We start from the raw sequence: 15799 nt of genomic DNA, 5'->3' as shown, positions 1-15799 counted from the left end.
GAATCAGTGATCCAATGAACCCTCGGACGGGGCTCTTCCGAAACTAATTCTACATGATCACACTTTCTCACAATGAATCTGATCGTAATTTGTATGTTGACGTATTCGAACAAGATCAGCCTTGTCGGCGATTTAATTTAAGGATTAACAAATTGTAGTGAAATCGCAGAGTCACATGGAGCCAGAATAATTTCATTGAGGCTGCGTAAGACTTTTGGATCGAAAATTTTTCGACATCTCTACACCCCAGTCTCTTTCGGCAATGTTCATGTCAATTTTACAAACAGGTCACCCTGTGTATCGTAATAAGCGTACGAATAAAATATTCCACGCAAACAACACGTGGCTGAAAAGACAAATTCTATCAACGTACATGTTCATAATTCCAAAAAAGAGTATAGGCTGAAGTCTAATTGAAACAGCTGCACTTAAATGAGGGTCTTTTTCTTCTAGGCCCACGTGTCGTGCAAATCTTTTGGCACATTAGCCGCAATGAACGTATTTCGATTGGCTCGTTTAAATATGCTCTAAGATGTCTGGCCGACAGCTGGAGCAGAATATTTGTGACTCAAACGACAATTTTTCTACTCATGCTTCACTTCATGTCCTTTTTAATTAAACTACCAGGATCGAATAGTATGATTTTTTGTTGCATTTTTTAACTTACAAATTGTACATATCGCACCGTTCAGGATTTCAGGCGATTTCTAGTAATGTCATACCTGGAATTTCGTGACCATATTCTGCTATTTGGGTGCATACGCGTGATCCAAAAACGTCGGCAAAGGAGCAGCAAATTTACTCGTCAAGATTTTCAATTTTCTGATAACACGGAACATGATATAACAAATAAATACCGGAGTCGAAGAGGTGACACTATGTCAGTAACAAACTTTAACCAGCCTCTTCCAACAAATTGACTTGGGACTAAGTTGGTCCAGACTTACTTCTTTGCCATGGGAAGGGAAACGCAGATTGAGATAAAGGAGATCAAAGCGAAATCACGCAGCATTCAATTTCCTCCCATGAACTACGGATGATTTTAGGAGTAACACGTGACCGCTTCACTGTTTCCTCTATTTATGCCTCACCGCCCAACATACCCTCGTCCTGTTTCCACCCTGACCTATTCACCCAGCGGGCTATCAGGAGACATAATATCTAATTGGTCCTGAACAAATTTACCCAAATAATGCGACTGATTATTCCTGAACAGATACGGTTTCTCTCGGAGTCCCTATAAATACAGAGTCACTTTGTTGGCTGGAAACGAATTTGGACAATGTTTCGGGCCGGTTAAATGAATCATTCTCAACCATAGGTGTTTGTAGTTGAATAAAGCGAAGGCGTGTTCCCCGATTTTGATTAGACAATGCAATGAGTGTGACGTGACTAAATGCGTTTACGAATCCGCTTTTTTCCATGGGTTGTAAATCAGTAAAATGTTTTCGTATATTCAGGTCCAGTGGAGACGTGAATAAATGAATAATTTGTTTGTACAACTGATACTTGAGTACATCGATAATTGCTAACGAATTACCTGAAATTGTGAATAGTGGTTTCATGGAGTAAAGCTGGTGCCAAATGTGGATTAAAAACCATTTTTTATTGTACTTTGAAATCTTGGATGGATTCCAAGGGTTTCGCCTCATTTACAAGATACATTTCATGAACTGCAGGTGAGGTTCTGAGGCTGGTCAACGAGCCAAACGTGGAGGGAGGTGAGTCCGTAACTAAGAGTTGCGGAAGAAAGACAAGCAGGTTCGTCGGAGGGAAGGGAGGCCTGTAAGAACAATGAAATTACCTTATTAAAACATGCGCCAAAACTGCTTGATCGAATGCTTGAAATCTGGAACAAAATTTTGCTGGCGGTACAAGCAGGCGAATTCAGGCAAGACGCTCGTCATCCTTGTAAAAATATTTATCTCATATCTCTAATCCTTCTTCATTTCCAGGTTGTCCCTTCACGCTTACCGATGTAGTCGTTGGTGGGATGGACTCCCACCAAACGCGTTCCGAAGAACTTGCGGTTCCGAGGCCTTCAAAGCCGAAGCCTATCACGTTTTCTCCTTCGTGTAGAATGAACCACGGGTACAAGCTGGAGCATTCGGTAGTAGTAGTTATGCGGTAGTAGTGATTCCCTGAAAAGATAAAAAAAAAAAAATCCGTAAGATTGGTTACCGTTGCTGCTGCGAAAGAAAAGTTAGTATTCACCCATGGTTGGTATGCAATTTCCCTTATAGTAGCCCATTTCTGAGTTGATAAGAGAAGCGTTCGTCGGTATTTTATGCAGTCCGTCTTTTTCTAGGAACCAAAGTTCACGAGCACCGGAAGTCTCTGAAAAACCAGTCACACGATCGATTTTGTATTATTAAAGCATTCCATTTGGTAATTTGAATGTATCCAGTATGATTCCGAAATGACGTACCATCGATGTAGAAATACGCAGTTACCGTGTAACATTCGACTCCTCCTACCACCTTCGTCGTTACGGCTGAGATGTTGGCATATTCCATTGGTTGACCTGTACCATCAACGTCTACCGCCGGAATCTGTGTGAATATTGTAACAACAGATGCACTATGAGTTCAGGTCTTACAATGAATTCAATCCAGCTAAACGGGTGAATTCAACTTTTTGCTTTCCAGAGACATCGAGTGATCTTTGGAGATTATGCAGACTTTTATTGATCTGATCGTTGAATACGAGTTTGTGAAATAATTTTTTTTACTCACAGCAACTTCGACTCCGATTGCTGAACCATTTTCGGTCGAATAGAGGATCACGAATCTAAAGTCACCTTCGTAGCCAAGGGCTGTAACACCATCCGGTTGTTCGACACCCGAGATGTTGGTCCATCCTTGGTTTTGAGCTGAATCCAACGTCTGCGGGAGTTGATAGAAGTGGCTGGAAGTGTTCGCGGACCAGGAAGCTTTATGGAATCACAGATACGTAAGTACATGAAATGTGTTCCGAGGTAACAAATGATGGGTGAAAGGCTGTCTTGATGTGAATTCATTTGAAATTTTATGCTCAATAAAATAAAAAGTTATGTTATAGTAGAAGTTCGTCTTCGGAAGGAATTCAGTGAAAATTGGATAATGCTTGATATCTATATGAAATCGAGGTAGTTACGTACCCACGAAACCGGTCCATACGTCGTCGCCTGAAATGTGGTAGCGAAGTTAAAATTCATTGAAATTATGCGTTCAATCAACGGTATTTTTGTTGACTTTTATGAGTCTGATTGCTCACCTGCTGATGCTGTATTAAAAGCAGCTAATGCAATTATTGCAATTTTAAGAAACATGATTGAGGTATTTTCAACTTTTGCGATGTGACATATGTACTCGTCAAACGCTACTGATTCATGGACGGAACTAAGATATCGGCAAAAACGTGAGCTATATAGTTTCCACGTCGTCAACAGATTCTAATTATAGTCTATTTATCAACCTGAGAAACGACACCTGTCGCTACTAAATTTGTAGCTTATGTATATAAAAGTGACTGCCCGGATTGAGAAACGCACATGTATATGTATCCAGTGTTTCATTATACGCAATTTGTTAGAGTATCTCCAAAAGCAGTGAAAATTACAAACCAAGGTTACGAAATCGTAAAAAAATCTCTGAATCGATGCACTTAATGTAATTTCTCATCATATTTTCACTAGACTTAGAAATTCTTGAATTTCAAACTGCGAATCAGATATATATTTGACTAAATTTCAATGTGTTTTACAAATTTTCGTGAACGCAGTTTCTGATCGGAACTGGATAATTCCTTTGAAGGTCATTTAGAACACGTAAGAATATGTGGACAACGTTAGCGCGAATCACGACGAGCCTGTCTGCTGCGAGCTGCAACACTTGATAGTGTCATGATGAAGAAGGTGAATAATTATTCTTTTTTGCAATTGTATTTGCATGTCAGCTGTAGAATTACTACGAATTCTCAATTATGCGGTTTTCACTAGGATAAGACTTGTGCCAAATGTATAATACAGTAAAATTTTTTTATCATGACTGTTTATTTTTTGCCGAATAGCAGACGTTTCATTCCATTTATAAAATATATTACATCGCCTTATAGTTTCTGGACCATCCAACTTCAGCTGCAAGTGATGTCCTGAGGAGTATCGATTAACCAAATGTGCAAAGAAATGACTCCATACTCGTATATTGCATTCACTGCACAAGTTGGTGGATCACGGACAACATACTGTAAGTGAGAACGGTTAATTTACCTCAATGACTTATCAAATCGTTCTACTTCATTATTACTTCAACACGTTCTTCTCGTAATTACCGCTAAACTTGCTGGTGGAATGGTTTCCCACCAAGTTCGTTTGGAAGAAGAAGTTCCGCTACCGAATCCTTGGAAGCCGAAGCCTATTACGTTGTCTCCATAGCCCAAGAGAAACCACGGGTACAGGTAGGAGCAGTCAGAGGTAGAGTTCATATTGTTGTAGTGATTGCCTAGATAGGTAATACATGCTGATTGTCGTAAATGTGATCTTGAAAGAAAATCGTGAGTCCTTACCCATGGTTGGAACACAGCTGCCCGCATAGAATTCCGTTTTCGATGTGACCTCTGAAATGTTTGTCGGTATCTCGTGCAGTGAATTTTTTTCCTGGAACCAAATTCTGCGACTGCCAGACGATTCTGAAAGTTCAGACGTACTGACTCTTCAGGATAAAAGCATCGCACGTGGAAATTAAAACGTCTTCACTACACTTGCAATTACGTACCATCGATGGAAAAATACGCAGTCACCGTGTAGCAGGAGACTCCTTCTAGTACTTTGGTTGTTATTGCTGAAATGTTAGCATATATCATTGGTTCACCCGTATTGTCGACGTCTTCCGTTGGAATCTGTATGGAATGTCGAAAAAATACATGCAAAACGGGATATGGTTAGGTTTGAATTCGATTTAACTGGACGGGTTGACTACCAACGAGTATGACCGCACCAGCTTTATAAATCTATCAGTTTTGATGTGAATGTAGAATACGAGTATGCAAAATGATATTTGTTATTCACCGCGATTTGCACCCCGCATGCTGCACCAGTTTCGCCCGAATATAGGACCACAAGTCTGTAGTCACCATAGTAGCCGAGGGCTGTGATATTATCTGGTTGTTCGACACCCGAGATGTTGGTCCATCCTTGGTTTTGAGCTGATTCCAACGTCTGAGGGAGTTGATAGAAGTGGCTGGAAGAGTTCGAGGACCAGGAAGCTTTATGGAATCACAGATACGTAAGTACATGAAATATGTTTCGAGGTAACAAATGAAGGGTGGAAGACTGTCTTGACGTGAATTCATTTGAAATTTTATGCTCAATAAAATGAAAAGTTATGGTATAGTAATAGTTCGTTTTCGGAAGGAATTCAGTAAAAATTGGATAATGCTTGATATCTATATGAAATCGAGGTAGTTACATACCCACGAAACCGGTCCATACGTCGTCGCCTAAAACGTGGTAACGAAATTAAAATTTATTAAAATTATGCGTTCAATCTACGGTATTTTTGTTGACTTTTGTGAGTCTGATTGCTCACCAGCTGATGCTGTATTAAAAGCAGCTAATGCAATTATTGCAAGTTTAAGAAACATGATTCAGATATTTTCAATTTTTGCGATGCGATGTATGTAGTTCTCAAACGCTACTGATTCATGGACGAAACTAACATATCGGCAGAAAGGTGAGCTATATATAGTCTATTGATGTATAGATATATATCTATATCAACCTGAGAAACGACATTTGTCGCTACTAAATTTGTGGCTTATTTGTATAAAAGTGACTGCACGGATTGAGAAACACACGTGTATATGCACCCAGTGTTTCATTGTACGCAAATTATTAGAGTATCTCCAAAAGCGGTAAAAATTACAAACCAAGGTTACGAAATCGTAAAAAAATTTCAGAATCGATGCACTTAATGTAATCTCTCATCATATTTTCAATAGACTTAGAAATTCTTGAATTTCAAACTGCGAATCAGATATATATTTGACTAAATTTCAATGTGTTGTACAAATTTGCCTGAACGCAGTTTCTGATCGAAACTGGATTAGTCGCTGATTCTTATTTTATGATTGAACCTGCGAGACTCGTTCCAGATTTTGATTTCAAGTTTGGAATCAGTGATCTAATGAACCCTCGGACGGGGCTCTTCTGAAACTAATTGTACACGATCACACTTTCTCACAATGAATCGGATCGTAATTTGTATGTTGACATATTCGAACAAGATCAGCCTTGTCGGCGATTTAATTTAAGGATTAACAAATTGTAGTGAAATCGCAGAGTCACATGGAGCCAGAATAATTTCATTGAGGCTGCGTAAGACTTTTGGATCGAAAATTTTTCGATATCTCTATACCCCAGTCTCTTTCGGCAATGTTCATGTCAATTTTACAAACAGGACACCCTGTGTATCGTAATAAGCGTACGAATAAAATATTCCACGCAAACAACACGTGGCTGAAAAGACAAATTCTGTCAACGTACATGTTCATAATTCCAAAAAAAGAGTATAGGCTGAAGTCTAATTGAAACAGCTGCACTTAAATGAGGGTCTTTTTCTTTTAGGTCCACGTGTCGTGCAAATCTTTTGGCACATTAGCCGCGATGAACGTATTTCGATTGGCTTGTTTAAATATGCTCGAAGATGTCTGGCCGACAGCTGGAGCAGAATATTTGTGACTCAAAGGACAATTTTTCTACTCATGCTTCACTTCATGTCCTTTTCAATTAAACTACCAGGGTCGAGTAGTACGATTTCTTGTTGCATTTTTTTACTCGAGATTAATGAAAAAAACCACAAGCAATGGATTCACATGCAAAAAAGTCATCGAAATACATGAATAATTGTTTGCTCGATACAATCCAGCGGAAAGCTCGAAATTTTTGAAATCAAAAAAATTCAGGGAGTTTTCGTGTTTTTGGTATGACCCAGTTACAATACATTTATTGTTTTCCCTTCAATCTAATATTAATTACGATTATCTGTTGTGGCAACAATCAATGCTACGTGCATCGTTGGTACATTTGCACTTCGTAAGTGTTCATGGAAAATTCCAAAATGACATTATTCGATTGACACGTATTGACGCAATTGTGTTTCCTCGCGATACGGGAAATTCCATTACAACATTGAACTAGACATATTTGGCGCCAGATTTTCTGGCAATGTTATCCTAGTTACGAATAGCCGATAATATAAACAAATATCGACTCTAGACTTACAATCATTTTCAGTTATCAACATTATGAAAAGCAGCATGTGCAATTATTGCGATTTCGAGAAACATGATTCAGCTTTATTCCGTGCCCTTGGGCAGGACGATTCACATTCGAAGTGTCCACTCAACATTTTGCATTAGCTTCATTCGATGCAAAAATTGAAGATTTTACTAGAAAAGTCATACCCGGAATTGCCACGTGTGTTTGTCAACTGATTATATTAGTTCAGGTGTAACGTCCGCAACATTTCGTGAAATTTAACCAGCTGAAGACAAAACCTCATACTGTATTTCATGTAAAAAAAAAAAGAATAATTAAAAAAACGCTGACAAAGAGCGTGTCAGACCTCTTGATTATGGGTTCTATTGAAACTTTTTGGATTGTATCCTAAGTCGGTGACTTGTATTTTTTTCTCGCAAGCAGTTCTTGACTCTTAATAAATTTGACAATACCAGCAATGTGATGAGTAAAATGCTACGACAAGTGAGACCTGTAAAATATTTTTTATTCGGATATAAATTTTATTATTTATTTTTTTGTTCTTTGTTCAAGTATCGATGACTGGATCTTATAGACCTAAGTGTCAATGGATTATATTGTTTCCGAGCTGTAGTAAAGTATAATCTTGGCTATCTCCCACTTTTCAGGAAACTCCGGCGACTCGCTGCCACAGTTCTTGAACAGAATCTTGAACTGCGAATTTTGGGTAATCTAGTTTCTGGTAAATTGCGCGAAAAAAGGTTAGGTAGATAGAACAATGCATCAGAATACCCAAATTTCTAATGGAAGTAGCGAAAATAGTCGGAGGAGACGAGCAAGGCGAAATGGAGGAATATTGATAGAAGTGCGTAACATCAAGACAGCGTGGCGGATGCGTCAGGGACCAACCTTCATGAAACTCGACACCAACGGAAGCTTGCGGTCGTGGACCGCGACTTGCCAATTGCAGCCAAAATAACGACGACGACGACGAAGAAACCAGAATGCACATTATATAATAATATTGGGGCCGCCGTGTATTGCTCCCTCCATTAGTCGTAAAGGCATTGACCCAATTGCACAAACAGCAGGCAAAAAAATGGGGAACGCGTTACCGCATCGGCCCGTTAGTAATGTTGAAACAAATGACGACTCAGGATCGTCACTGGACTCCGTGGTGTTAAAAATCCCGAAGGACTGGGTCACGAGGGTCAATCTATTTACTATACAGTTAGCTGCATATCGTCAACGAAGCTGCATCTACGACATTACCTTCGGGATGTAGATAAGTCGTACGTACGATCAAAAAAAAAAAAGAAAACTGGTTATTGCAGTGAGTGAAGGACTTCTGGTCGGTGACTACACAGAATGGCCTCTTCGGTGTCTTATATCGCTTCTTGTTCGACTGTCATACCTAAACTCTGACAATTAGTAGTTGCATGGTAAGTCCTATATTACCTATATATCTTGGTTCATTTAGTATCAGTAGTATCAGAAGCTTGCTGAATATTAGTAACCAAGGTTAATAGTAACGATAATTTCTTGTATTGAAATTCCCTTTCGTCTACCGCCACCTTCACTGAGTAGTACTAACTGTCAAAAACAGTGGCGCTTGGATCAATGAACCACCAAACGAGACAGCAGACTTCTTGCGGGTATAAAATATTTAGTGACGAAGTAGGAGTTGTCAGTTGCATTCACTTATGATGAGTAACTCTCGATAGGTTAACGTCCTCCGAACGCGACGCAGGAATCATTCTCTAGATTTTTAGGTTAATATGCAAATTCATGACCTAACGTAATTGTCCAGTCTCTATGAGAAGAGAAAATATAAATGGGATATTAAAAATTCAATTTAATAAATTTAATTCGTTCACTTAATTAAAAGGTGGTGCTCCAATACCTGATTAAATGAATACAGTATGCAGGGTAAATAAAAACTATGATAAATGTCCTACAGAGCAATTGTCACAGCCTGTGAAAAATACATATACCAAGAGAGACAGTTTGGATTTTGACAACATTGAAAGCTTAGACGTAAAACACGTGTCACAAAAAAAAAAATTACGAAAAGTATACATATCAATAGAGAAAATCCGTTAACAAACGGATGGATGTACAAAATGTTTTAGTCGTATCATGAGATTACGTGAATGCGCACCGTAATGAACCTTGGTTATGGGTAATTCAGGGTTACCTATAATTAGAGGTCCTTATGATGCAGATCTCATGATTTTTGGGCTAAATGTCACTAAATTTGATTCTCAATGGCGTCGTTATAGTGTTGAGAAGTCCATTTTTCATCTCTAACGGTCCATAGTGCCATTCGAAGCGGAAGTTCCGCACCATCTGAGAAGAAAATCTTGTATCATTTTTCGAAACGAATATTACCGTTAGTCAATAGAGTTCACTAGGCTAATTACTTTTATGAGGAGTGTTTCCATTTCAAGTTGTGAAAAACGTCTCCCGATGCAGGAACGAGGGCCAAAACCGAAGGGCATGTAAACGAAGGGATGAGCATTCTTGGTACAAGACACTGAGTTTGAGGATTCCCTGAGCCATCTTTCGGGAAGGAACTTCATGTTATCCGGAAAATGCTCAGGATCAAGGCTCATCAGCCCGTGACATATGACCACGTCATCCTGGAGAAAAAATGTCTTCAAGTACTCACTAAGCAGGTTCGAAAACCGTGAAATTTCTCAAGCTCGGCAAGTTCACTCACACCTTTGGGAATTCTGTAACCACCAATAACGACGTCTGAATTTGTTGTTCTAAGAACACCCATTGCGACTGGTGCCAGCCTTAAACTTTCTTTGATGACAGCCCTTAAGTATGGAATATTGTTCAAAGTCTTTGCGGTTACCGGTGACGTTTTTGTCGGCAAAACCTTGATGGCCTCTTCTCGCAGTTTTTCTTGAGCTTCGGGGTTTGTCGCGATGCACCACATTGCGCCGGAAACAGCAGTGCTCGTCTGATATGAACAATGAAGGTATTGAGACTAGATTGTGATATATCCAACGAGATCACCTAACCCATGATTACTTACAGTGTCAACCCCAGCCAATAGCATGTCCATTATCATCACTGTAGATGTCTGTTCATCGACGCTGATCAGTCTTTCCAGAATACTTGTATCGCCAACGTCCTCCGCTTTCTTCTCGGCAACACGTTGCTTCGCTTGATTCACGTATTTGCTCGTTATTCTAAAGAGTAGATCATGAGATAAATGAAAGCTGGAGAAAGATTTAGGTGCTATATCGTGTCCAAACATTGTACCTGGTCATGTTGTCTAAAATGTTGAATAACTTCTTCAGATTTCGAGTATCGTATAATTTCCATAACGATGGTAGTACTTCAAGCTTGTACATGAGCTCAAACATTTCGCTTACATTGTTGATGAAGACCTGAGGTTCCGAGTCTTTCGCAAGATTGGGCTCGAGGCATCCCACGCGATGATCGAACGCAATCACGCATATCGCTGGGAACAGAGGCTCATTTTTTTTTTATCATGAAAAGTATTGCGAATAGGATAAAATTCTACTACTCACATTCCAGAGCCCATTTATGTATCTCATTGTTAAACGTGGCTGGCATCTCGAGGGATTCAGGATCTCGGAGACTGCGAATCATTTCTACGAAATCCATCGCCACCTGATCAACTGGACCCACGTGTGGGAGGATCGTCCTGGGCTGCATGAAGTACTGGTTAACTTTCACCCGGAACTGATGCCATTTCTCTCCCTGACTGTAAGTTAAGATGTTGTTCCAACAATATTAAGTGAGTGCTAGAGAGGTACAACAGATAAAACGTCAGGTATTGGATTTATACGAAGTTTCACGGCGCAAGGATTTTACCTGGGAAGTAGACCATACTCTCCTTTGAAGAGGCCCTCCTTCCGTTTCCGGTACAGTTTTAGCGGCCCAGAGGTGATCCTGCTGGGCCAAGATCCTTCTGTTCGGTATATTTTCTCGGCATCTACCGGGTCGAAGAAAAATACGCAACGTCGTCGTCCCGGAATTCCCTCAAGTTTCACAACGTCCCCGTACTTTTGACGTAGCTGCTTCATCAAATCCGCTGTAGATATATTTTGGAATTCACCTGAAATCCATAATACTCGATTAGAATTACCTACTTGATTTGACTTCAAGCTCACTCAAGCCTGTTTTAGAGCACTGAGATGTCATGTGCCGCGTGTTCCCTCAGCGGGATTCGACTTACCGACAACTGGAAGGAACCTCAGGACATTCCCAAGTACTGGAAGCGGTTTTGGTCCCGGGATGGACTCATAAGGCTTGGCAGCTTTCCACTCGACGTCAAAAGTACTTTGTGATTGAACGCCGGTTGCAGTAGTTGCACTTCTTTTTGAAATGATCGTTTCGGAGCGCGAGAATGCGAGCGTCAATCTGACGAGCGTTGAATTCCCTAGTATCATCTTGTAAAGTCGGCCCTAGGAAATGGAGTATCAATTATTTATTTGATGTGGTATTCTGCAAGCTGTTCGTAATAGAAAAGACGGATGTTTGGGAAAAATTACCTAGTTTCAACAGTAATCAATCTGTTTAAGCGTACGGACTTTGTATGCTTTTTCGACGTTGCGATGGAAGATAACGCTATCGTACCTACTCACCAACCAAACGTGCCTGACGACTCACACTCAGAGAGTGTCCCACTTTTGGCGCTCACAATAATTGATATATGCGAAGTGTTGCACTAAAGTTACTTGCTTTCAGCGACTGCGCATTTGGCGGTAAATGCCTCCGATGACACAACCGTGTCGGTGCTCGTTGGAAGAATTAAACTTCGTGGATGATATTACGATGCTTGTTTGCGTCTGTATACAAGACAGTTTTCAATTTGGGAACTGTACAATAAGCCTCGTCAGCTATGCGACTGCATTCGACTGTCGCTTACTTCCGTATACCTGACCCCTCGCTTTGGACGCATCTAATCGCTAACAGGCTTATCTACATACTTATCGCTCGTTGACAACGATGGGCTCGATATTTTCCACGAGTTTGCTATATAAGACAGCTAGTTGTTTGCCATTTATATTCGTTCATACAAATCGTTCGAATTTTGGTTATTGCCTCGTTACAATTTCCAACCCATTATATTTCAATTGCTTACTATTTGTCAATAATTATAATTGTATTTCCCATTGTACGTCATGTCATTTTCAATTTTTCCCAAAATGCTTCGACTTGCAATTGTTATTTTTGGAAACTTAAAAAAAAAAAACAAGTATCTTCATTGTTTTTCATTGGAAAGTTTTGTGTAAGTAATATCAGTAGATTTTATTGTAATGTAACCGTGTCGTTCCTTCAAGGCAACACAGCGTGGTGTTTGGATGTGAGTTGAAAGTACGTTACATGCATAAAGTAAACGTTCAAGCAAATTATCACCGAGTAGTGGATACAGGTTTAAATAAAAACAAAGGCTGTGCTATAAATGATTCAATATTAATTAGTACCACAACCGTACTTTACAATTTGTACTATACAATCGGTTTCATAACTTATGATAATAATGAAAAATTGTAATCTGCACTGCTGAAGTTACGTTATCAAGTCTTTCAATGCGTGAACACTTAGCTGCTCACACTGTTCAGAATTTGCGTACAAATTTCATTCACGCAGTGTATTATCGAGGCGGTAATTGGCAATCAAGCTAGTTATCTGTTGAGCAGTACCGTAGAACGTATATTCCGGCTTTATATTATCAAACACTTGATACACTTCGGCTCTTTAAATTTCGTGCGTGGTGCATAACGAGCGATTAGCAAGCATATGGACATGCTTAAATGTCAATCACTTTAACCTGAAACGGTGACTCGACAGTATTTATGAATCCGCTTCTGAGCTTGAGCTTTCCACGGTTCCATTCCAAGTGAAAGTTCCTTACTATCTGTAATACAAATATCTTTTTTTTTTACTTCCAAACTTGGGAGGGTCTACCTCTAAATAATCTAGCCGGCTGACCTTGATCAGGAGCGTTTCCATTTCAAGTTGAGCAAAACGCCTTCCAATGCAGGTTCGTGGACCGAAACCAAACGGCATGTAGGCGAAGGGATGAGCGTTCTTGGCCGAGTGAATCGTCCCAGCAGAATCCTTCAGCCATCTTTCCGGAAGGTATTTCTCTGGATTCGGAAAGTACTTGGAGTCTTTGCTCATCAGTGAGTGACACATGATCAAGTCATCCTAGATGAACAGATTCGATCACGAAGGTCGATATAAGTAGATCAAACTGTAGAACATGGAAAAGTCGACTTACACCCTTGGGGATCCTGTAGCCACGAATTGCAACGTTTGTATTTGTGGTCCTCAAGTTGCCAACAGCGATTGGCATCAGTCTCAAACTTTCCTTAAGTACAGCCTTCAGGTATGGAATATTGCTAAGGACGTCTAATGTCACGGGAGAAGTCTTACTGGGCAGAACATTAATGGCTTCTTTCCGTAGTTTTTCCTGAACATTACGATTCGTTGCTATGTGGTACAGCGCACCCGTGGCAGTGTTGCTTGTCTAAGTGTTGAAGCAGAGGTACAGAGACTGACTTGAAAATTTCTTACTCGTACAGTTATCTTATCCAGGATCACTTACGGTGTCTACTCCGGCTGTCAACATGTCCATTATCATCACAGTGGTTGTCTGCTCATCGACGCTGATCAGTCTCTCCAGCATACTTCTGTCTCCGATGTTCTCCACCGACTTCTTGGCAAGCCGTTGCTTTGCTTGATCCACGTATTTGCCAGTTATTCTAAACAAAAGCATGTTTTGAAACTAGATTTTCAGATTTTTATGGACGACTCAAGGCAGAGAAGGTTTCTTGGGCAAACTGAGACGTCCTACCTCGTCAAGTTGTCCAAAACTCGGAAAAACTCTCTCAGGTTTTGGGTCTTGTAAAGTTTCCAGAGAGACGGTAGAATCTCGAGTTTGTACATGAGGTCGAACATACTGTGGACATTATTAATGAGGAGCTGAGGTTCGGAATCTATTTTCAGATTGGGCTCGAGGCATCCTATGCGATGGTCGAAGGCAATTACGCACATAGCTGCGAACAGAGGACAAATTTTGCCGCGAGTATGGGTATATAAGGGGGAAAAGTTCTCCTACTCACATTCCAGAGCCCACTTGTTCATCTCGTTGTTAAAAGTAGCCGGCATTTCGAGGGACTCGAAATTTCGAATACTGCGAATCCTCTCAATGAAATCATCCGCCACTTCGTTGATTGGACCGATGTGAGGCCGGATTGTTCTTGGCTGCATTAAATGTTGGTTAACTTTCGAACGAAACCGATGCCATTCTTCACCCTGGCTGTAAATTGTCATTTATCAAGTTAATTTTTTATTTTCCATTTTCACGAGGCGTCGTTAGTCGAGGTTTAATTGCCGCCGATGAACTAGGAAGTGAAAGGTAACTCACCTTGACACAAGCCCGGATTCACCCTTGTACACTTCGTGTCTCTGCTCGCGATACAACTTAATCGTCTCCATCGAAATCCTGGAGGGCCAAGGACCTTCCGTCCGGTACACTTTCTCACAATCGTTCGGATCGAAGAGAAAGACGCAGCGTCGTCGACCCGGAATCCCTTCGAGCCGGACAATATCGCCGTAGGTTTTACGCAATCGATCCACCATCTCCAACATTGGCAGCTTTCCGTATTCGCCTTGAACTCGCAGAATGTTGGGACTAGAATTTTTCATTGGAAATAAAATTTGTCGAAACGCTACTTACCGACGATCGGAATAAACTTTGGAATATTTCCGAGAACCGGAAGTGGCTCTGGTCCAGGTATCAGATTGTACGGCTTCGCAATTTTCCATTCGGCGTCGGCAGTTTCTTGAAAATTTTCATCGGACAGAACGACGGTACTCCTATGCCTGTTCGCGGAAACATTCGACCGCAATACTGCCAGCGAAAATCTGGCGAACGATGAAGTATTCCGCATCATTTTCACCCGTCAGGCTGAATGGTAAATTGACCTTTATCCACACTTCCCAAAATATTTTACAATTTAATAACACCGTCTTTGATTTTCGACCCGTCAATTTGACGAGTAGTAATTTCGGTATCGTTTCAAGCACCAGACGGGATCATATGTCCTTCGAATATTGCATTACGGGTCAATTTCCAATGCTCACCGCTTCAGAGGCTCCGATAATGTGGTGCACGAGCGATGAATTCGACGCCGGAAAAGTAACTCGCGGTGGTTAATTGATCAATCGACGGATCAAAGTAACGCTCGATGACGTGCGGATAGAAGTACTGGCAAAAATAGAGTGCAGCTCGCATAAAACGCGACCGGTGCAACGTGCCTGGTAAGTGTACGCATTTCCTGGTACCGCCGAGTAGGAGGAAGGTGGACTTGAACTGTTGCTCAGATTTCCTCGTTTGCGCATTCGCAGGATGACGATCCGGATGCTGAAGATGGAAATTAACGGACCAAGAGCAGGTGCGGAAGAGCCTGCAGGGAGGGACGAGAATGTTGGGACCTTCTAAAACATGAAGATTCGAGGTACACGAGTATATCATTGAAAGCGTGGCTTTTATCGTCGGTATTAGAG

General features: G+C 40.7%; 3 protein-coding genes across 3 annotated transcripts; all 3 read right to left on the bottom strand.

The window, feature by feature from the left end:
* Window positions 1-1585: 1585 nt before the first annotated feature.
* LOC124308756 (uncharacterized) lies at window positions 1586-3409 on the bottom strand. Its single transcript, XM_046771772.1, has 7 exons — window positions 3256-3409; window positions 3140-3166; window positions 2736-2932; window positions 2429-2552; window positions 2215-2337; window positions 1975-2141; window positions 1586-1783 (listed from the first exon to the last, which is right to left on the bottom strand). The coding sequence occupies exons 1-7, from the start codon at window positions 3308-3310 to the stop codon at window positions 1667-1669; spliced, it is 810 nt and encodes a 269-aa protein (XP_046627728.1). The 5' UTR covers window positions 3311-3409; the 3' UTR covers window positions 1586-1666.
* A 594-nt stretch (window positions 3410-4003) lies between these two features.
* Window positions 4004-5703, bottom strand: LOC124308757 (uncharacterized). Its single transcript, XM_046771773.1, has 7 exons — window positions 5568-5703; window positions 5452-5478; window positions 5048-5244; window positions 4755-4878; window positions 4546-4668; window positions 4312-4481; window positions 4004-4224 (listed from the first exon to the last, which is right to left on the bottom strand). The coding sequence occupies exons 1-7, from the start codon at window positions 5620-5622 to the stop codon at window positions 4114-4116; spliced, it is 807 nt and encodes a 268-aa protein (XP_046627729.1). The 5' UTR covers window positions 5623-5703; the 3' UTR covers window positions 4004-4113.
* A 3383-nt stretch (window positions 5704-9086) lies between these two features.
* LOC124309491 (cytochrome P450 CYP12A2-like) lies at window positions 9087-15448 on the bottom strand. The gene is made up of 14 exons (XM_046773159.1): window positions 14658-15448; window positions 14353-14549; window positions 14085-14286; window positions 13836-13992; window positions 13509-13757; window positions 13217-13435; window positions 11457-11685; window positions 11093-11336; window positions 10786-10982; window positions 10514-10715; window positions 10284-10440; window positions 9960-10208; window positions 9661-9879; window positions 9087-9586 (listed from the first exon to the last, which is right to left on the bottom strand). Exons 1-14 carry the CDS (start codon window positions 14936-14938, stop codon window positions 9479-9481), a joined length of 2910 nt encoding a protein of 969 aa, XP_046629115.1. The 5' UTR covers window positions 14939-15448; the 3' UTR covers window positions 9087-9478.
* Between the last annotated feature and the right edge of the window lie 351 nt (window positions 15449-15799).

The sequence above is a fragment of the Neodiprion virginianus genome, chromosome 7 (genome assembly GCF_021901495.1).
Source record: "Neodiprion virginianus isolate iyNeoVirg1 chromosome 7, iyNeoVirg1.1, whole genome shotgun sequence".
Taxonomy (NCBI): domain Eukaryota; kingdom Metazoa; phylum Arthropoda; class Insecta; order Hymenoptera; family Diprionidae; genus Neodiprion; species Neodiprion virginianus.
This window is presented reverse-complemented; position numbering and strand designations above follow the sequence as displayed.

Coding starts and splice junctions, on each gene's coding strand:
- LOC124309491 (XM_046773159.1), bottom strand. CDS start 14,938: ATGAAAAATTCTAGTCCCAACATTCTGCGAGTTCAAGGCGAATACGGA. Junction 10,983..11,092: donor GAGTATGGTCTACTTCCCAG/GTAAAATCCTTG, acceptor CTTAACTTACAG/TCAGGGAGAGAAATGGCATC. Junction 9,880..9,959: donor GTTACAGAATTCCCAAAGGT/GTGAGTGAACTT, acceptor TTTTTTCTCCAG/GATGACGTGGTCATATGTCA.
- LOC124308757 (XM_046771773.1), bottom strand. CDS start 5,622: ATGTTTCTTAAACTTGCAATAATTGCATTAGCTGCTTTTAATACAGCA. Junction 4,669..4,754: donor TGCGTATTTTTCCATCGATG/GTACGTAATTGC, acceptor CTGAACTTTCAG/AATCGTCTGGCAGTCGCAGA. Junction 4,482..4,545: donor CAGCTGTGTTCCAACCATGG/GTAAGGACTCAC, acceptor TTACCTATCTAG/GCAATCACTACAACAATATG.
- LOC124308756 (XM_046771772.1), bottom strand. CDS start 3,310: ATGTTTCTTAAAATTGCAATAATTGCATTAGCTGCTTTTAATACAGCA. Junction 3,167..3,255: donor TTTTAATACAGCATCAGCAG/GTGAGCAATCAG, acceptor ACCACATTTCAG/GCGACGACGTATGGACCGGT. Junction 2,933..3,139: donor CGTATGGACCGGTTTCGTGG/GTACGTAACTAC, acceptor GATTCCATAAAG/CTTCCTGGTCCGCGAACACT.